Here is a 22,454-nt window from a genome sequence, read left to right on the forward strand (position 1 = left end):
TGTGTACCTATCTCATTTTCCCAAGTGTCTCCAAACTTAGTGGGTTCAAAGCTGTAATCTTAAAAGGATTTCTAATACCCATTTCACTTAAAATGAATTGATTTATTGCTGCTACGTAAAAATAATAATTAAAGATGCTACTTAGAAAATTCCAGACCTATCTGTCAAGAGTCAAGAGCATCTGGTAATGTTTATGCAGAAGATATACTTGGTATTCTGATTGGGTACTAGCTCTTGTTAAATTTTTCTAGAGCAATTAAACGTGGTACCAGTCAGTAAGTTGTCTGTCTGTCAGGGTAACTTAGTAACTTAGTATGTATGTCTAGCCAGTAAAATAATTTTGCAAAATTTGGAATCTTATTTTGTTTTTTCTATAATACTATATCAGAATCAGTATTAGTATTTAGGTACTAATACTTAACCTTTTATCCATGTGCTAGGTTAAATAAAGTTAGTTATGGAAATGCCTCACTAGGTCACTGTTAGAATGCTTGTGAACATTTTGTTTTGTTTTTAAGTCAGCAATTTTGTCACTGTAAATAGTATAGTCTTTACTGTACTTTACTATCGTACTGCATTTTCTCTATGGAAGTCAGGTTTTTGTCTTTGTTTAAGGGTAGATTGCACAAAAGTTTCTGTTTTGTGTGTGTGCATTTATACACATATGCCTTCTCTAGAGTTGTAAGTAGAATATTGAAGTAGTAAAGGAAATTTATTGCTCTTAAGAAAATGTGGAGAACATTTGAGTGACTTTTATGCTTTCTATTAAACACCTGGAAAAATAAGTGAGTATTATTTCAAGAATTTAAATGGGGATTGTGTTTAACATGTGCACAAAACGAAATAATGGATTAAATTTTTGACCTACTATAGTAGTACTCATTTTAAGCAGTACCTTTTTTGTTTTATAAGTTATTGTTTCACCCATTGTTTTTAGAGAATCTAATTAGAATTGTAAGTTGTTCATGGATAGGGATTTGATCTTATATTTCTTTGTATACTCAACATCTCAGCCAGTATCTTTACATCATAGTGCATCAACAAATATTAGGATGATAAAATGTCTATTTATTCTGGCTTTTGGGTTTGTGTGTGTGTATATGTGTAAGAATTACTTTACTCTGATTTTATTGGATGTGTTTTTTTTTTTTTGTTTTTTTACAGCCCCATTGACAAACCTTCAGATTCTCTCAGTATAGGGAATGGTGATAATTCCCAGCAGGTAAGATTTTGATTCTATATCATTTCATGTATCTTCCATTCCCTGAAACGAGGCATTCTATTAAAGTAAATTTTCTGGATAGTGGAAAATACTTTAAATACTGAATGCCTTCTTCAGTCTTGATTTTTAAGAGTTGTTTCTCTGCTGTATGCTCCCCATGTTGCCTTTTGTCAACCTTAATTTTGTTTTTCACAATATTCTTGCCCCCAACAGTTTTCCCTTTCCCCAAATGACTATGGGCTTTGAGATAATAAACCAAATAGTTCAGTGCAGAGTTGTATCCACATTGATACTGAGTAAAGTCCTGATCTTGTATCCTGCTTTGTAACATCTTGTCCAGTTGCTAGTTTTTCACTGCATAAGTTTCTGTACACCTTCTTATATTGGTACAAAAAATATGTAGTTCTAATCTGTTCCATAAAGAATGGCCAGTTCCCCACAATGTTTATGAGAAATTTCAAGATCTAAAATATACTGCTTTTCCAGAATTTCTGCTCATAGGTTCCATAAAAGAATTTGAAAATCTGTACATCCCTTGTATATTTTAGGTTAGTATTAAAGATTCTTTTTATAGTAAGTTAAAAATAGTTGTAAAGGATGTAATTTTTAGGATATTGGTAAATATTGATTTTTTAAAATAAAAGCACTATATTGCTTTTTAATAAGAGATTTAGGTATCAGAAATCATTCATTTAAAAAAAACTGCATGCTTTCTTTTAACATTCAAATTTTACATCATTCCATGTTCTTCTTGAACTCATTCTTCTATTTCTACTGCCATTACAGGATTTTATCTTAATACAGTATAGTTAATTCTTGACAGGCATATACTTCTCTCAAAAATAGACATGTATTTTGAATTGGAAACAATATTTTTTTCCTGACACAAGGCTTTAAATGCCAATTTTCTTTCTTCTTTTTAAAATTTTTTAAAAGGATTTATTTATTTGAGAGAAAGAGTAAAGGCACAGTGGAGAGGGGCAGAGGGAGAGGGAGGAAGAAACTTAAACAGACTCCTCGGTGAGCACAGAGCCTACTACAGGGCTCAATCTAAGTACCCTGAGATCGTAACCTGAGCCAAAACCAAGAGTCAGATGCTTAAGTGACTGCACCACCCTGGTGACCCCGGCCCCCCCCCCCCCAATCTTTCTTTCTTCTGAATTTTTATTCATTGTTTTGATATGGTCAGAATCTAGTCATGAGTCATTCTCATCACCTGTCTGAATATTTCTAATATTATTTTTGTTGCTCCCAGAAAGTTTTCGCTCTTGGTCAAAACACTTAGATCCCAAAGAGTGAGCGATATTTTTTTCTTTGTAAAGTGGGAGAAGATAGCTTCTGAAAGGAGAGGAGGCTGGCTTAGTCTTTTCAAGGAGGTTCAGTTTTAGAAAAGAGTACATATGTACTTGATGGATTTTTTGAAAATTCATGTTCTTGTAAAAAAGTCTTTAAGCACCCCACTTTGAAACCACTGTTCTAATACCTTTCATTGCAGGCCTTTTTAATGGTGGCTTATTAAAGTATATAAACTTCTATTGATTATTCTTTTCTTTTCCTATTTTATTTAGATATCTAACAGTGATACGCCTTCACCACCACCTGGTTTATCAAAATCCAATCCAGTCATCCCCATCAGTTCATCCAATCACAGTGCACGGTCTCCTTTTGAAGGGGCAGTAACTGAGTCACAGTCGTTATTCTCAGATAACTTTCGCCATCCCAACCCGATCCCAAGTGGGCTTCCTCCTTTCCCCAGCTCCCCACAGACATCTAGTGACTGGCCTACAGCACCAGAGCCACAGAGTCTCTTCACATCAGGTATACAACGATACTACTGCATGTTAATAATTTCACTCAGGTTGAAATGAGACCTTGCAGGATGTGTTTTTACTCCTTTAAGCCACCTCTACTCCCTTTTTCATAAAGTTGTAAACATTTAAACTGCATTGGAATAGGATAATAAGTAAATTGTATGACCTAGGACTTATTGTGTTGACAGATTTCTCTAGAAATCACAGGTTAGATCATTTTTCTGATAATAAAATGCTTATTCCTCTAGGAATTATTAAGGGCTTACATTTTTAACCTTATTTGTGTTTATATAGTTAAATTTAAGATTTTTTTCCCCAGCCGACAAAGAGGTATGTTACTTAATATTGAAAGTTACATTTTGACATTTTTGAGCCATTTTCATTTTTATTCATTATAAGTTTTCTTATTGATGTGAAGGATGGCATAGAATTAACATTGAAAATATAACACCTATTATCAGTGGAGCAATTTTAAAAAATACATAAAGTTTAAGTAGATATTTTTTTCATTAAGTTACTTTATTTTTTTCCTGGTAGTATATAAAGCATATATTCAAAATTACTTAGACTTTGCCTTTGATAAATACATTTTGAGAAAGTCTAAAAATAGACTTTACTAATTGAATTCTCTTACAATCATTTATTACCTTATTTCAGTGAAATGACTTCTTCCATGTTTTGGTTGTGAATAGCTGAAGGTATAATTTGGGTTTCAAGTATTTTGTTTCCTTCGATTACCAAAATCAATCTATATCATTCATTTTTTATTGGTAACTTAAAGAATGCAATCATTGGTAGAAGTATATGAGACCTTTTATAATATGATAATGTGCTAAGAAGGCATACAGCCTTTGGATATATTTGCCTTTATCTTGTAATATGGTGTGTTTAACTTTCACTAGTATAACTTTCCTGAAGTGTACAAGTGAACTGTGTATTTTCAATTTATTACCAATTGTCTTCCCAACAGAAACAATCCCAGTATCATCCTCTACAGACTGGCAAGCAGCATTTGGCTTTGGTTCTTCTAAACAACCAGAGGATGACTTGGGTTTTGACCCCTTTGATGTCACTCGAAAAGCCTTAGCAGACCTGATTGAAAAGGAACTGTCAGTCCAAGACCAGCCTTCCCTCTCGCCCACATCTCTTCAGAACTCCTCTTCACACACTACAACCGCCAAAGGTCCGGGCTCTGGATTCCTGCATCCTGCTGCACCGACAAATGCCAACTCTCTCAATAGTACCTTTTCAGTCTTGCCACAGAGGTTCCCTCAATTTCAGCAGCACCGAGCAGTTTATAATTCATTCAGTTTTCCAGGCCAGGCAGCCCGCTATCCTTGGATGGCCTTTCCACGCAATAGCATCATGCACTTGAACCACACAGCAAACCCCACCTCAAATAGTAATTTCTTGGACTTGAATCTCCCGCCACAGCACAACACAGGTCTGGGAGGGATCCCTATAGCAGGTAGGTTCATTTATAGCCTTTGAGAATTTGTGAATAACTCATGCCTTCAGGTTGTTGGGTGGGAAGGGAGGGAATTTTTGAATAACAGAGAGTACTTATTATTCTTGGAAATTTCTATGGGGAAAAAAAAGTCCTTATCATCATCTAAAAAATTTTTAATTGGATGGATGCCTTGTAATATTGAGCTTTATAAGGATGGTGGAGTATTATACCTAATTATAACCTGGAAGCATTTTATTTAACAGGGTAGTTACCATACTTTCATATGGAATATAAATGCACAAAGAAAAAGAAAAAAATGGGCTCTGAAATTATGGTGCTGGAAAGTCCAACACCATGGTACAAATTCTGATTATACATTCTAAAAGTAAACTGATTAAAAAAATTTTTTTTGAGATGGTACTTAGTGAGAGCATGAGGGACAAAGCCACTCTCTGACTACTTTTGGCAATTACTTTTACAAAAGTATAAGTGTATCTGACTGATATACATGCGCAAACACACACACACACACACACACATAAACTGGGCTATATGTTAATAAAGTACTTAATATTTGAGAACTCTATTTATTAATGTTTCACAGATAACATGTGTATACTTTCTGTGAAAAAACAGTTGTTTAAAGAAAGATACTTTCCCTTTTGGTCTGTCATGTTTTTATTTCTATGGAAAATGTTAGGTTCCTTATGAGTGATACCAGAATACTTCTGGTTTTGTACTGCTACCCTTGAAGGTTTCAGAACTTTTGGGTTTTAAGGTCCCATATAACATTTATTAGATCAAGTGACTTCTGTATCTAAAGAAATCCTTTATGTTAATTTTATTTTTTTTTTCAAATTTATTTAATTTGGGCTTTAGAGATAGATGACTAGTAAAAGAGAATTTCTCTCTCTTCTGATTCTCAAGTAGAATAGAATAGTCCCTCACGATGTTACATAACTCATAAAATTATTTGTTATCCCTTGTCATGGCCTTTAAGATATGGCATGGCGCAGTCTTACTGTAATAATGTGCTGTTACCAGCAGGTTGTTCGTTCTCTTGTTTTTAGTAAGATTGATAGGTGAATTTGGAGAGATCCATCAGAGTTCTTTGACTCTGTTCTTTTTGTGATCAACCACATTTCATTTTCAAGACAAGTAGATGGGTTAAGGGAATATGGTTTGTGGCTTTTGATACAGTGAATTTTACAATTGATAAAGTGAAGTTACTTTATATAAATATGATAGCACCAATCTATTGGTTCATCTTTCAGTGGGATTCATGATATTTGTTCATTTGATTATGGTAGTTAGTAGGTAATTCAGAGTGACATTTTTCAGTCTTCTCCTTCTAATGTGATACTCACTTGTGAAACACTTAAGTATTGAGTTCCTGTTACTGCTTTTTTAATCTTCCATTCAAGACAGCATGTTAGAGTGTAATTTTGTTTTGTTTTGCTTTAATCATTTAGAAATGTGGCATTTTAATGACTAGTAGTGTATTTCATGACCAGTAACAACATTAAGAGTTAAAGTTCCCCTAAATATCCTAAACATTCAAAAATAAAATATTAAACCAATTACAGTGAATATTTGGGTTCTTGTTTGCCCAACAATGAACTAGGCCATGTGGGTAATATAAAAGAACTATAAAATATGGATACTATTTCCAGGAATTTTGCAGTGTAGTTGAAGAAATAATATTATGTATGAGAGTGGTAACTGTATGATAACTGGAATCTGAGAGATTATCAGTTGAGCCTATAATTGTTGGGAAGGCTTCATTGAAGTAGGAAGTGATCTGTACTGTGGTATCTTGGATTTGGGTTAGTGGGGAAAAGAGAAAGACCTTTTATACTGATGGAAACTCCTGAATAAAGATGTGAAGGCAGGAATTAGTATGTCATTTCATTAAGAAGCAATAAAACTGCCTTCAGTAATGGGAGGTGCTTCATGTATGGTATAAATAGAATGGATAATAGAACTTGGGGAACTCTGACAGCAAGGCAACATAGTATGGACTTGATATGATATGATAGGAAGAAGGGTGCCTTTGGGGGACGGTAGTTTTTAGCTATCTTCATTGTATACTTTTATTTGACTTACTACATGACTATCTTCAGTAAGTTATCCGTTCTTCTGATTTCACAGTTACCATATTGTCCATTAGCACAAAAAGAATAATTTTAACCCAAATATTTCAAACCAGTATATGTTGTGAAAACGCCACAGTGGTCATGAATAATTACTGATTTGTGAGTATAGTTGTCCTCATGTTAGTCATTTGAAATCTTCATCTAAACTAGACACTTTATGAAAAAAATGTGGCATTAAATTATGGTCTTATCCTGTGGGTTTTCCTTTTAAAATATACTCAACTATAGAACATAAAATACTTTTTTTTCCCAGAAATTCTAAGAATGAAGTTACCAACTTATAGGTCCTGAATCATTGTCATATTTTCTGGGAGGTTGGGAGAGTTTGTTATTTCAGATTTTCTGTTTTTGTCTGTGCATACTTGTTTGATATTTAAATGGTGACTTATGAATAAGCTTATTATTAGGTTATTTTTAAGTCTCTGATGAGAAGAGAAATTTTAGTTTTAATGCACCAAAAGATTTAAAATTGTTAAGAGTTAGAATACTCTCATGTCCTATAAATATTAGGGAGATATCTCAGAAAGCTGAATGTGCTAAGTCTCAAAACAGAATAGTTATATAATTATAGCCAGATCATTTGGAACTTTCAGTAATAATTAGAAATGACAGAAAGTGAAATTCTGGAAAACTATGTATATTTTAACTGTGTCTAATATGAAGCAATTTAATACCTAGGCAATATCTGCCTCCCCCACCCCTAATTATAAATCATTTGTACTTGGGTTGAACTATTGAAGTAGGTTCAACTTTGTACCCTGCAATGAATATCATGGTATCTTACCAGGGGAGCTGTTGGTGAAGTGCTTCATTAACGGAGAGTACCTACTGTTTCTATGATACCTGCCACTTTAAGATATACTTAGACTGGAAAAGGCATGTATATTTATTTATTCTTTAGATACGTAGAACAAAACAGGGTCCCTGACTTTTAAGAACAAATACTCAGGTGTCACTCACCTATATATCCTACAGATACCATGTCTATATTTATTATATATTTGTATTTAAACTTTTAGTGTTGGTTTGTTTCAGTTAGATTATTAAAAATTGTTATATCTGAAACCTATCATGGGAAGGACAGTTGCCAGAAGTTTGACAGAAATGCGGCTTCCATTTCTTATGCCTACGTGAAAACTTTTTTTTTTTTCTGCTTAAAATTAGTTATTTCCTTAATTTGGCAAAATCTTTTTACTATCATTTTCTTGGCTGCACATCCAGTTTGCTAACCATAGAAGGATTTTTGAAATAAATATTCTTGAGGGAAACCTTTGATTAGTGGAAAATTATAGTAGGTCCATTCAGATCTTTTTTATTATTGGAACCATGTGTTTGTTTTTGTTTAAGAAGTGACTTTTCCTAAAAAGTGACTTATCTTGTTCAGCTCCTTCTTTTAGAAATAGCAAATCTATGTTACAGAAAGTTAAATAATTTATTAAAAATCAAACATTCAATTAGTAATAGTAGTAGTAGTACTACCCAGATCCCACATTCAAAATGAAATGTTTTTCCACTCCAACATTGATGTTCACCTTCACAAATGAAGATCACTGGCTTGTACTTTAACTTGGCTTTCTTCCCATAGTAATTGATTGTTGCTCTCACACCCTTGCAGATCCCTTTTCATCATTAGTATATATTCCTGAGACAATTGGCCCAGCTCAGGGGTGTGGCCTATAGCTTACAAAATAGAATGAAGTTTATCAACTTGAAAAAAAATGAATGTCTTGCGTAGTCCTTATTAGTATCATGTTCTCACCAGAAACCCTATGTAAAGTTTTCTCTACACAGCCTCCTTGCTGTGTACTTGGAGTTTATAGAATCTTGGCCAATTTACTGAAAATTATGAAATAACCTGTTCTAAAGGCTGAGAGTCTTTCTTCATATTGTCAGTTAAATATTTCCAAATGTAATTTTGCAAATTTATTTTTCAAAGGACTCTGCCAAGATGTTTTTATTCCATAATGCTAAAAATTATTTGGAAAACAAATAATAGTCTCAGTCTGTAAGCATTGTTGTTTTAAGATATGCTTAGAAAAATATTTGAAACTGTTTAGGATTGGGTTTTTTCGTGTTTTCATGAAAGGACATTTTTCTTTAAATTTTATTACTGAATTAGCTATTCTAACAGTGACTTGAATGGATTTTGAGTCATGTGTGAAACAAGTCACTTGTAGTCCAGTAATTATTGATTATAATTAGACCTGACCTCCTTTCATGTATAGTTCTCTGACCTAGAAGTAGTCATCTCACTTTCAGTCAATTGGATCATTTTACTCCTTTGATCCCTTCAGAAGTACACAGTGAATTTCCAGATGCTATATGGTAAATTAATATTTATATTGTTATTTTTTATAAATATAATTTCTGACTTTAAAACATGGATTTGTCATTTTTCCTTTTAAAAGCATGTTTTCACACCTGTGAACTTATTTTTAATTTTTTTCCCAAAATACTGTTAGAGAAGTATCTGAAGTGAAAAGGGGTCCAATTGACTTGGAAAAGAATGGCTTTCCTGGTCTCTCTTTTTTTTTTCTTTTCTTTTATTTATAGTCCTAAATATATTATATTTGTTCTTATATCTGACATAGTATTAAATTGAAGGGTGTGTTTATAGTGTAACTACTTTGTAGGTACTTGATAAGTTTATATTTTAAAATTCATGTCTTGTTTCACACCCGGATTCCAGCCATTAAGCATGTATTTTATATATGTATCAGTATTCCAAATATTGAAATCATTTTTAAAGGGACTGTTAACAAATCTAGTCACCCATAACTAGACCATGACTGACTTTTCCACAGGGGAAGAAGAGGTGAAGGTTTCGACCATGCCACTGTCAGCCTCTTCCCATTCATTACAACAAGGACAGCAGCCTACAAGTCTCCACACTACTGTGGCCTGACAACAGAACTGAGAGGAGAGGATTAGACTCTGGGGTGCTTGCATGGGCAACCGGATTTTTTGCATGATTCCTTTCTGATTTTGCATTTAATGTATACACCCAAAAGAGCCAATATAAACGTTCCTCATGCCTACAACTAGTGTGTTACCTCATAGTTGCTAAAGTATTTCTTCATTAGGCCTTTAACACTATTTATTAGCATAATAATTTTGGCATTGTTTCTCATGAGTGATACTATTTTTAACTCACACAAATAAACTTGTAGTACTAATTAAGATCCCAGATGAGATTAGCTAGAATTGTTCTTATTTTGGCTCTATTATTGAAATTATGCAAAGATAATGGTAGTTCCTTGTTTTCTGAATTGTGAAAAAAAATGGTAATATCCTAATATACTCATGAAAAATTTGAAAATTAAGATAATGTCTATTGCATTTCTTTGAGTACTTGAGAAGAAAGAAAACATATAAAACAAAATTGGTGGTGTTGTTTAATGCTCAGAAGGATGTTGTCAGCAATTATTTTTAGTTGTATGGATTTATATCCTATATTAATGCATTACATGTTTAGAAACTGTTTTTGTTGTCTCTCATTTGCACATTTGCACTTTCTTTTGAATGGTTGTTAATTATATATAGAAGGTTAATTATTATAGCCTAAATGCAATATCTCTTTTCTAATGCACTGCCTAGTATACCAGGAAATGCCTCAGAAACAGAATTTCAACTTACAGTTGATTTATCAGAAACTTGAATATGGGGTAAACATTGTATGTGAGAAGCAACCGTAGTAGTGTAACATTTTTATTGAACAAACAGTAGTTCTGTGAGATATCTGTTTGGAAGCTTCATTGTTTAATAATTGAAATGTGATAATAAATCTATATTACAAGTACCTGGCCAGAATGAGACTAAAGTGGAGGAAAAAGAGATTGAGGATCCTCTAAAATTAGGCCATGTAAGTTGTAGATAATTTTGCTCACTGAGGATAGTGAAGTACTTTATTAGGACATAATATGAATTAATGTTTTTGAATAATACACAATTTTTTGAAATAATTTTAAAGCTGATAATGAAAGAAAATAAAACTGAAATCAATTCTGAGCAGCAGATAAAAGCTGATTCAGAAAACATGAACATATTCTGCTAAATTAAGTATCTGGGAAGACAGATCTCCTCTTGATGTTTTCAAAAAACAATTGTGATAAAAGATATGCCTTTATTTGTCAAAATATTAAAAGAGTAATGTGAATACCAAAAAAGGAAGCCTAAGTATTTAAAATAATAATTATTATTTAAAACTACATTATTGCGAAATGATACTTAATATCATGTTGGAGTTTTCAAGGTTACCTCTCTATATATAAAGTCTGATTATTTTCTGTTAGATATAACACAACAAATGGAATGGCTTTGTCCATAGGTATAGTGGGGAAACTAAAATCTACTCTTAGATATCCTTTGATCTGCTTACCTGAAGTGTAGGAACAGCTAATTAGCCACTTAAATTATTTTTGTTAGATTCTACATAAGTGACAATTTCTAATTTCTATTAAAAAGTGACTTTAGGGCAGCATTACAAGAAATTTAGAAACTGCAAATAGAATATTATAGACTTATTAGACAGAAGCCTTTTATCATGGGTTAATTATGGTTTCATTTTTGTTGTAAGAGGCCAAGACATCCATGTAATGTCTCTTCTGTGGTGCTAAGGTTCCTAGGCTTTGAGCTCCCAATAAGGAAGCTTATTAGTACATAGCTTTCTCCAGCCAGCAATGCAAGCCTTTCATCGCCTGGATCTTCTTACAAAGACAGATGGTTTGCTCCCATTTACTTTATTTCTCTGTGTTGAGAAAGAGATACATCTGTTAAACAATGCTTTTTTCCTATGGTACACTTTATCTCTCCTTTCTCCTTCCTAGCCAGGGTCGAAAAACTGTCAGGTAGTTTGTCTAGACTTGCTAGAACCCAAAACTCTCTTCCTGCCTACTTCTCCATCCTTCATAATTTTGACACACACCATACATGAGGAAAATGCGCCTTGGGCACTTAGGCTTCAGCTTATTTTCACACAGAATAGCTAAAGATTATCCTTTAACTTTGTAATTTCGAGCCCTTGTAAACCTAGAATAATAAGCCTCACTGTTTACTTACTTAATATTTCATATAGTGTGGTTTTTTTTAAGTAGTGGTAATTAATTATATTAAAAGCACAGAAGAAATTACACAACACATAAAAGAAAGTATCACTTCACATAGCAAGTAAGTTGATGAAGCCAAATGATGGTAAAGAATGAAAAGATTATAAAAAACCAGATTAGTTTTTGTTACATTCCTACATGATTGATATATCATGCACAAGGGAAGCTTTTTATGCTTTTACATCCTTTTAAAAAGTAACTAGTCTGTTTCTTAAATCAGTGGTTTTAGAAGCCAAAGTTCAGAACCCTTTGGATGTACTAGCAAAGTTCTGATTTTGTATGTATGTACAGTTGTCACCTTTTTTCTGGGGAGGAAATCCATAGTTATCAGACTTATAAAGGGCTTGGTAACATCCCAGCCTCCCACCCCTGGAAGAGAAGTTAAGAGCTGCTTTAGTGCCACTGTAGGAAATAGAGATCTGGAGTAAATAATTTAAGTCATGATGAGTGTCAAGTGCCTCTTTTTATTTTCTTAAAAATTCCATTAGAAAATGTTTTCTGATTAATAATATTTTCCTTTTCATTCCACTGTCACATTTTTTTTTCCAGGTGGTGCTTTTATGTACTCTGTCTCTATTACAACAAAATATTAGTCAAATATTTGAGTGCCTGTTCTGTATAGTGACCTTTTTAGTTAGGTCTTAAGAGTTGAATAAAGCGTAGATCCTATCATCAGGGGTAACAGAATGTGACAGTTTTTTTTTTTTTAATATTTTATTTATTCATTCATGAGAGAGAGAGAGAGGCAGAACACAGGCAGGGGGAGAAGCAGGCTCCGTGCAGGGAGCCCGACGAGGGACTCCATCCTGGGACTCCAGGATCACGCCCTGGGCCAAAGGCAGGCACTAAACCACTGAGCCACCCAGGGATCCCAGAATGTGACAGTTTTATCTCAAATTGTTTCTGTAGAGTCAGCTCTTAATATATTTTAACAAGAACAGCTGTAGTGGTCGAGACTCATCATTCATCGCTCTGACAGTGGCAGCCTAGGATATTAAGTAGTGATACCTGAAATTTTAAAATACATGATAATTTGAAGGGAGTGAAAAAAATAATAGTAGGGAAGACATACATCCATGATTCTGATTTAAGTATCTTAGTCCTGTGTGTATGCGCATGTTTCCTAGTGTTCTGGGTGTTAAGTAGAGCTTTCTATATATATGTTCTTTTAAAGAAAACATTTGGATGCATTCTGTCTGTGCACAGTTTTACTCACATTGTTCCTATTTGTACGGTGTTCCAAGCACCTTCAAGATTGCCAGAGTTCTCTTCTGCTGTGATACAGGTCCATAAGGGAGCTACTCCAGCAGAGGCATTGCCTCAGAAAGCCAAGAAAAAGGAATGAATTGCAGGTGCATAGAAATCTTACAAAATGAAGACCACCGTGTTATTTGTGCATACATTAAAAACTGGGGATGTTTTATCCTGTTGAGTCATAAGGTTTTAGATTTTCCTGTTTATTTGATCTTGAAGTTTTCCCAAATTTGCTTAATTGGCTTTAAGAGATGGATATCATACAATTGAAAGCACAATAACATTTTTAAAAGATCATCTTATAAAGAAGTGATAACCCAAAAGAACGACGTCTTTTTTTTTTTTTTTTTATAAAATATGGACCAAAGTCAGTTATCCAGCATCAAGCTAGTCCTTCTGCCCTTAGTGATCTTCCTCCTCTCAAATGAGTACCTACTGCATTGTCTCCTTGTGCTGAGTAAATGGCAGGAATATATGCAGGTATTTACACATGAAATGTTTAGTAAACTAATCAAATGCTATGCTGATAGAAAAGTAAAAATGGGAATTAAAAAAGTTAATGTAAGCTGGTTCAGGGGAAGGCTTCATAACAAAAGTATGGGGCTTTTTGATTTTGAAGGATGGCTGAAATCTAGAGGATATAGGGGAGAAATTTAATAAAGAGAACAGACTAAACAAAAAACCAGAGACAGAGATTGGAGTGGTCTCTAGTGATTAGGAGAGAAGGACAGTAAGGAGATGGACTTGTTTGAGGTATACAGGTGGAATAAGTGTACAATAGTTTACTGGAAACTGGGAAGGATAGTTTAGTCTTGATATGGATGTGGTCAATGGTAGAGAAATCTAGGTTCTTTGCTAAAGATGTAACTTGATTGTAGCATTTTAAAAAGATTAATTTGGTGTTGTGTTTGCTTAAAATTAGGGCCACTTAGAAAACATTTCCCAGTACGTATATTGCTGGGCATTGCAAATAAGATAGCCTGGATAGAACAGTAGTAGTAGGAATGGAAAAGAAATTGTGAACTACAAGCCAGAAAACATAAGATCTAAGAAAAGGCCTACGTGTCTGGAGACCTTTAAAAGTGTGACTTTCATAAAGGTAAAGATGGAAGCCAGATTCCTAGGATTCGTGAGGAAATGTCAAGGTTATGGATGCAGCAATCATTGATTACTTACTTAAAACATTTGGAAGCTAAGGGAAAGAGAAAGACAAGATGCTTACTAGATGGGTGGTAGATCTTAGAATTAATCGCTTTAGGGTATGATGGATAAATATTTAAAAGCAGAACATATAGAGCCATTTGAGAGGAAGAGATGGACAGTGCTAAAGAGAAGGCAGGCTATTCCAGTAGGGTAACAGATTTCTGTAGTGCCTGGAAGAGATAAGCTCCTGGGATGAGGTTAGGTTATGGGCTTAGCTATAGAGAAGAGGGCATTGTTCTTTGTAAGAACAACCAGAAAATCTAGGAAAGAGAAGGTGAGATTAGAGAAGAGAACATGGGAAGGGACTCATATCAGTAATTATCAAATGCATATTGTGTGAGAATAGGGGTAAAGAGTGGAGTTGGGACTCTGTAAAGAAAGGCAATTAAATAAACTTGTGAGAATGAGCCTGGTAGAAATGCCTCAGAAATTCAAGAATTGCTGAGTAAAGATAAGGATCAAATTAAAAACTTTTAGAATCCAAATATGTATGGTTTCGTATGTTTCTCTGGTTCTGCACAAAGCATCAAAGGCAAAGCAAATATTGAGAGTTTAGTTATAAGGTGAAGAAGACAACATTGAAATACATAATCTTGTGGTCAAGAAGAGTCCACTAAGGCAAGAAAGAACCAATGACGTGAGTGTGTTGAAGGGAGTTCAATGACTTTAGGTTTTGGTGAGGTCAAAGAACAGATATAGTGTTTTTAAGGGAATGAAAGATTAGGGACTGTGGTCACTGTGATGACCATTCAGTGCTGAATGACGATTGAGACCAGAGAAAGGATGGTAGATAAACGTCTAACATCAAGGCTGGAGTTGGAAAGGAGGCTAGCTTTCCTAGCCCCTGTGGTCTCTCATTCTACTCCGTTTCCCTCCAGCCGTTTCTTGAGATTAAGAAAGCACACTGTATTAGAGAGAATTGTAGAAAGCTTGATACCGCTTGGGGAATCCTGGGTGAGGTGTAAATTAATAAATTACATTAAATGTAATTTGATGACCCAAAGGAAAACTTCCCCTGTGGGATAAAGAGTCCTTCCTCAGCATGGTAGGGGATTATGGAAGCAGAATTCAGGGAAAGCTTGGGAAGAGCCAGGGATGAGACTGGACAGGTACAGGTAAGCTGAGTGAGTGTGAGGGATGGTAGACATGTTACTTCTGATGTGGAAGATTGAGAGTCAGTGGGTCTGGTAGTTGAAGAGCTCATGTTGCAAGTATGAGCTAGTTTCTCCCAAGCATACATATAAACTGAAAAGAACTAGCTCTTCTTATTTGGTTGTACCAGGTCCTTCTGCTTTATTTATATAGCAAATTGGAATTAAAAGCAGTAGATTAGTGAAGAGTGGAAGAGAGAGAAATTCAGAATTTTATTATAACAAGATATAAAAATATTTTGACAGTTTGCCCCTAAAGAGAATGTGGCATGTGAATAGATATAAACCTACAAGTTATTGAACTAATCTGTTCTTTCATTTTATATATTTAGATGTGACCTTTAGGAAAAATTTCTGAAGATAGAGTGAAACAGGGATAGAGATTAATAGCAAATATGCCTAGTTTGGAAGCACTTTTAATTTACTGACACTAGAATATTTTTAAATTTACTGGACTTGATCCGTATATGTCAGCTGACATTTCAATTATGTCATTTAAAAGTGGTAATATTTCGAAGTACAAGTCATGCTCAAGGCTACTAGGTGTGAAACCATGCTGCTGGATCAAGAAGCCACTGCTCCTTCGATCTCCTATTTGCTCCGTGATTTGCAACCATGAGTCTTATTCTTAGCAACCGTATGTTGCTGGACATACCAGCCTTTTAATACCAGCGTCCTTAGTTAGGAGCTTTTCCCCAAAGAATCACTCTTGAGAATTCTAGATTCCCTAAGAGAATCTATTCTGGTCCATAGTGTTTTAGAGAGTCTGGGTTTGAGTTCCACAGAAATCTAGTTTTTACCTGTTAGGTACCTAAGCCATGTAAGCTGCTTGAGAATTGAACTGAAGTACCTAGAGCTTTTGTGAAACAGCTGGATGGAAGTTGTAGTTAAAGAACCAGTCCATTCTCTCCAGGTTCCCTCAGACCTGTACATCCTAAGGCAGGATGACTTGACTTTGTTCTTAGTCTACTTCACAGGTACAATGATGCTAAGGGTTCCTGGAAGCTCCTAACTGACGCAGGAACGTACCATGCTTAGAACAGTTTTGTTGTTCCAGCTCCTGTTTGGTATTCAGACCCACTGTTGTGCTCTGTCACAAAGCTACACTACAAAAGCTTTCCCCTCCCCGCTCCATAAAATTTACAAAGCCTTTTAAAAGCACCGAGTACCTTTTTTGTTGTTGTTGTTGTTAAATTGAGGTAAAATTCACAGAATATACAATTAACTACTTTAAAGTGTACAAGTCAGTGGTCTAGTACTGTACTTTAATTATCTCACTATTAATAGCAAAATAAATAACCCACTCCAGCTGTGAGATTTTTTTTTTTTAATATACCACCCTCTGAAAAAGGGAAAAAGGCAAGGAGCTATAGCTAAAAAAGCTTTAGGTTACATGTTTTCAATAAAAAAAAGATACATGTTTTCCTGAGTAGGTAAAAATGTTTGAAGCAACCATTTAAATAGTTTTGAAATAGCAAAAATAGGCTTTCTGTCTTCATGACATTTGATTCACATCATGTAAGAAATGATTTGCTTAGCAGAGGTATATTATTAAGCTAGCTCTCTCTATGGGTGTGAGGTTGAATGTGTGTGTGTGCACACATTGGTTTATATTTAGTAATTTTCATTTAAATCCTCCGCTTAGTGAGTGTAGCAGAGGGGAAAAAGCCTCTGGCTATTTTTCTGCGACGTTTCATGTATTTATCCCTGCTATATTCTGCTTAATTTATATGTTCAGGATAAATGATGCATTTATAGTCTCTTTTCTTTCTTCTTTCTTTCTTTCTTTCTTTCTTTCTTTCTTTCTGTTTCCTTTCTTTCTTAAGACCCTATTTAAAATACACAGCAAGGTTACAATACTGGTGCCTATCTCATCCCGGCCATATTTTATCTGAACAAATATTTTCATAGCTTTGTCTCACCAGATTTCACTCTCACTAGTAAGCATACTCATTCTGTGTCATACTCTTTGAGAAAACCTAAGGAAAGGATAATAAAACTTCTATTAGAATAAGTTTCAGAGCTTTGAAATCTGACATACTCTTTGTCTGCCTTTTAAAGACCAAGTAATAGTAATAATAATAATAAACAGGGCTCAGAAGGATTGTGATTTGCCCATAATCACATTCCAACAACAATTTAAAATTCTCTTAGCCCTCATCATCTGAATTTGCCTTCATACATAATTCAAGGAGAAGAAAACTTCAAGATTCAGAATATGTCTCTTCTCTAAACTTTGTTGTGTCTTACAGTTTGATTATTATAATAGTTCTTACAAGTCAAGGTATTTCAACTGAATCAGTGCACATAAGGAATTGAAGGCTTTCAAAGTGTCTATCTACTGATGACTGTTATCACAGATCCTGTAAGTTGTGGAAACTGGTATTAAATGTGACCTGGTGATCTTGGAGTACTATAGTGAAGGATCGGGGTGTGTGTGTCAACCTAGCAGGTACTCGTAATATGGACTTAAATTAATTACCAGCCTCAGAACTGAAAGAGTAAAACAGAGGTGGAATTAAATTTCCCCAGGATTTTTCTGCAGTGCCAAAGAGCATTTAAGGACCACCATGCATGATCACTAGACCGGTGACATCTCTAATATTACAGAATGAAAAAAATATCTTATAGTAATGGCACCAAGATGTACTACACTCACACTAAAGCTGTCATCTCAGACTTATCTTGAAGAAGTCTTGTATATGCTACACCATGTAAAATGATAGTGTATCTGCTGATAATGTTTCAATAAAGGAGGTGGTTGTTTTCAGCATAATGAAACAGAGGGGAAAGCTCCACAAGGATTTAAAGATGATAATACCATCACCATCTCCAAGAAGAAATGCAGGAAAACTGACTGCAATCAACTTTTGTAGCCTTGTGCTGTTTCCTTATATGGTGAGATCTTATCCCAAGGACTGTGCTAACATTTACACTGTGTTATCAAGTCTTGAATACTGAAATTGTGTGTCTTTGGAGCAGAATATAGTGATCTGGAACATTACTGGGATGTTTTTAAGCGTTGTCATTTTATATGTTGACATTTTTAAGAAGACTGATACCCTGAAGCTGTTTATTTTTTCCTTTATTACATCTATAAATCGAGTATCCAGCTAATGGTAAAGGATGTCCAGAGTTTTGACATCATCAACCAAAGTAGGAAGCTCTTTATTGGCTTTAAGCAGAATGTTGGGCTACATACCGTTGCTCCACTTATGTTAAAATATAAGGTTTAATTAAAAATTATAAATATGGACGACTACCATATATGCCCTCACAGGCACCCTCCCCAGCCCCTCGTTTAGGGTAAGATTTGCTATCAGGTATGTTTCTTTTTACTTCTACACCCTTCATATTCCTTAATTAATACATTAATAATAATAACCATTGTTACCCAGATATGTATAAAAACATATCTTGAGTTTTAAAATAGTCCATGCTGTTATGTGTAAACTCTCAAGTCATCACCTATATTTTAACTGATAGCTGATTGGGATGAAGCCTATTAGTAAAATAAGCAGAGATCTCATAATCTCCAAATACATATGTACATCCCTGCAACCTTTGTTTTATAACACACTTTGAAGTTTTAATTCGTGACCATCATGAGTCTTATTCTTATACCTTGTACTCACTTCTCTGTTTTTTTCTCTTTCTTTGGACAAAGAAGAAAATCATCTTTTCCCCCTGTAAATTTTACAATTAGAGAGGGAGTTCTCAACTAGAACTTAACATGCACCCCCCTGTATGATTCTCCCTACAAGTTACCCAACAGGTCTGATTTTCCCTTTTCAAACGAGAAAGCTCTCCCTCTCTGGCTGCTGAGTGTTTATTCAAGTCTCTGTGATCAGTCACCTCCGAGTTACCTCCCCAATAACTAGTCTACCATCTTCAGCTTATTTCCAAACTGGCATTTAGTTTTAAGTGATCATACTTCTTCTTTTTTTTTTCTTCTTTTTCTTTCTCTCTTAAAACAGGGCATTTAAACAGAAAGCATAGTCTGAGTTTTGAAGTAAAGTAACAACCACTGCAACTGAGAAACGTTGAATTGGTAAAGATTTTTTGACCCTGTAAGACTGGTATTATCCACTTTCCCCAACTTCTGAGTTATTCTAGCTCTTTTAAAAATCATTTAATATTTCTAAACAATATGACTAAAATTCAGTGTTTTGCAAATACGTGTGACTTTTAATAGAATTTAAATTTTTTTCACTGAAATGTTCTAGTTTAGTATAAAGCTTCAGGATATGGTGAAATAAGAATTGTTTCTAGTTTGAATTTGAGAATGTATTCACCTTATCCTTCCTTCCTTCCTTCCTTCCTTCCTTCCTTCCTTCCTTCCTTCCTTCCCTCCCTCCCTCCCTCCCTCCCTCCCAGCAGGGCTCCACATTGGTTGAGAATTGATTCTGTCAAGACTATCTTTGGCATTCTTTTTCAGATCCAACTCTAATAAATTGTAGATAAGGATGAACACTTAAATAAATGTATATTTTAAATGATTTTAAGCTAAGACCCCTTAGTGGACTGGTGGTGAGCATTTAAGTCTTTGAATTCATCAGGGTTTTTTGAAATGCTCATCTCCACAGGAGTATTCTCTTTTGTAGGTCTGGAAAGAATGTACTCTTATTAGGACTGGTGCTTTTTAAATTGAGACATTTGAGAATTGGAAGCACAAAAGTTTTTAATTTTCCCTAGCGTGAATAATAAAGAAGAAGAAACAGTAAAATAGTCTTATTTTTATAAATCACACATTTCATATAGTTAAAATAGCTAAATTACACAATATACATGCTTGTTTTGAAAATCAAAACTTGTTAAAGAATCCCAAACTTTAACAAAAATCTCTTGGTTTGTAAGTAGTCCAATGAGAAAGAACTCTTAAAGATGTGTGCTTGCTTGCTCTGTTGGGTTGGAAATGTTTACCGCCACGAACATCACCACAACTATGCCCATATCTGTTTGATTTAGTATAAGGTAATGAGAAAGCTATTTCATTTCCTGAAATTTTTTCTGAAGTTAAGAAATAAAGCAAATTACTGTTTTAATAACTGAAATGATACTCTAAAAATAGAGCTCATACCTGGGTTATGAAGAATTTGTCAGTATCATGTTTCAGGACGTAAATAATTTTAGTCTTTTGGGGGGAATTTTTCTTTGCTTTAAATCTGTAAGGTAAGATAGGAGCCATCTTTCAGAAAAGATGAGACTGAACTTCACTGGTAAAATAAAAGCTGTGTGATTAAATGGAGTAATAAAAACTGGGTTTGGTGTTTCTTAATAACTTTTAGAAAATTTGGAAATCTTTTAATTTAGAAAACTATGAACATCAGAAATCTTTGGAATTCTGGTAGATACATAACCATATGGGGATTTGCTGCATAGGTAGCAAAATACTTTGGTTATGAATACAAGCCTGAAGAGGAACTAATACACCCTATAAAAGCGTTTTATTGGCGCTGAACAATCAAAAACTGTCACTAACTGTTCACAATGGCCAGCCTCTAGTCAACCACTAAAGAAAAAACAACAGGCAGAGTGGCATCACGTTTAGGAAAGAAGATAGAGATTCAGAAAATGTGTATTGAATGAAAGCTACTGGTTGAGAGAGTGATATTGGTGTCTGATTACTTCTGGAGTCCTAGGTGTGCTTTGTGTTACATCTGTTTTTTGGAAGCTTTTACTCAGATTCATCTGCACATGAGTTCTAACTTACCTCTTGGTTGTACTGTGGCTTTCTGCATTGATTCCCCTCTCCACTCCATGATCAGACCTTTTCCTTCTGTCTTCTTTATCTCTGAATTCTGGAGAGGTCAGCTCTTGACATTCACGTTTCTTCAATACCGTCCCCCCCAAAACACATTCTTACAATTTTTTAAATGTCCCCTAATTACACTTAACTCGAATTTCTTTTTTGTGATACTCATAAGTAAATAAATATGTAAATACATTAATACATAAATGAATATACATATGTGTTTGTATTGACATCTTACCCCTCAAACAGGCACGTACACACAATTCAGTCTTTTAAGGGCAACTTATAATTGTTAAAGAATTCTTTCTGTTGATAAAACCAAAATATATTTCCATAGGCAGTTAGCATTTGTCTATTAATTTCTAGAGGTAATAAAGCAACCTTAGGTCTTCCAACCATTTTACATTTACCATGGATTCTAGTTCTCTCTGTAGTCTAGTTCTCCTTTATACAATATTTTAGTTGGACAGTGAATGCTTTTCTTAAAATATAAAGCTCATGCTTTAATAATCCAGATGTGATCAGATAATCTATTTTTTCATTAAAACTATTCATACATATATTTGTATATCCCTTTGCAGTTCACAGAGTCCTTTTATAAAAATATCCTATGGGGTAGGATCATCCCTGTTTTGCAAATGAAGAAACTGAGGCTCAAAGTGGTTATCACTTGCAGTTTGCCCATTGTCCTGCAATTGCTAATTTAGACATTGCACATCTATTTACAGGGTCTTAATGTTATCATTTTAGGAACTTTGTTACCCACTTGTCAGATATAAGCCTATTGAGTAAAATTGCTAGGCCCTTTTCTCATATGTATAGCTGGCTGGTTAGGTCTCTCATCCTGTACTTTCCTAATACATTTTTAAAAATCTGAATGTATATACCTATTAAGTTTTGTGTTTGGATTTGATGTGGTTAGAGTATACCATTTGTGTATCACCATCTTCCAAGATTGTCTTATGAAAGAACTATGTGATTATAAAAAGATAGATAAATGTTATTGGTAACATTAATAGCATTTGTGTGATGAATTTAGAGGTTTTTAGTTGAATAATTGTAATTTTAATTACTGATTCTGTCATCTTTAGAATTGGTTTCATTTGCATATTTAAATTAACTTTGTAGGTTTTGCTGAGCTTGCTAAAAAGTATGGAGTCAAGGGAAGCAATATCACAGAAACTTATTTTTAATTTTATTTGAATTCCAGTTTGTTAACATGCATCATAATATTAGTTTCAGGTGTACAGTATAGTAATTCAGTACTTCATACATGACCCTGTGCTCATCAGAGGTGCACTCCTTAATCCCCATCACCTGTTTCACCCATCCCCACACCACCTCCTT

The 22,454-nt window shown here is 34.3% G+C and overlaps 1 protein-coding gene across 16 annotated transcripts in view; it reads left to right on the forward strand.

The window, feature by feature from the left end:
- Positions 1–22,454, forward strand: part of CNOT4 (CCR4-NOT transcription complex subunit 4) — a 142,296-nt gene that overhangs the window by 107,069 nt on the left and 12,773 nt on the right. For 12 of the 16 annotated variants that reach the window (XM_025984503.2, XM_025984500.2, XM_025984505.2 and 9 more), the window contains 3 exons: positions 1,165–1,222; positions 2,791–3,040; positions 4,004–4,501. In XM_025984503.2, the coding sequence (XP_025840288.1) occupies positions 1,165–1,222; positions 2,791–3,040; positions 4,004–4,501 (806 nt within the window). Of the gene's footprint in view, positions 1–1,164; positions 1,223–2,790; positions 3,041–4,003; positions 4,502–9,443; positions 10,806–22,454 lie in introns of those variants that run through there. The other 4 variants (XM_025984507.2, XM_025984506.2, XM_072762978.1 and 1 more) reach the window with 1 other exon arrangement.

This window comes from Vulpes vulpes, chromosome 7 (genome assembly GCF_048418805.1).
Source record: "Vulpes vulpes isolate BD-2025 chromosome 7, VulVul3, whole genome shotgun sequence".
Taxonomy (NCBI): Eukaryota; Metazoa; Chordata; class Mammalia; order Carnivora; family Canidae; genus Vulpes; species Vulpes vulpes.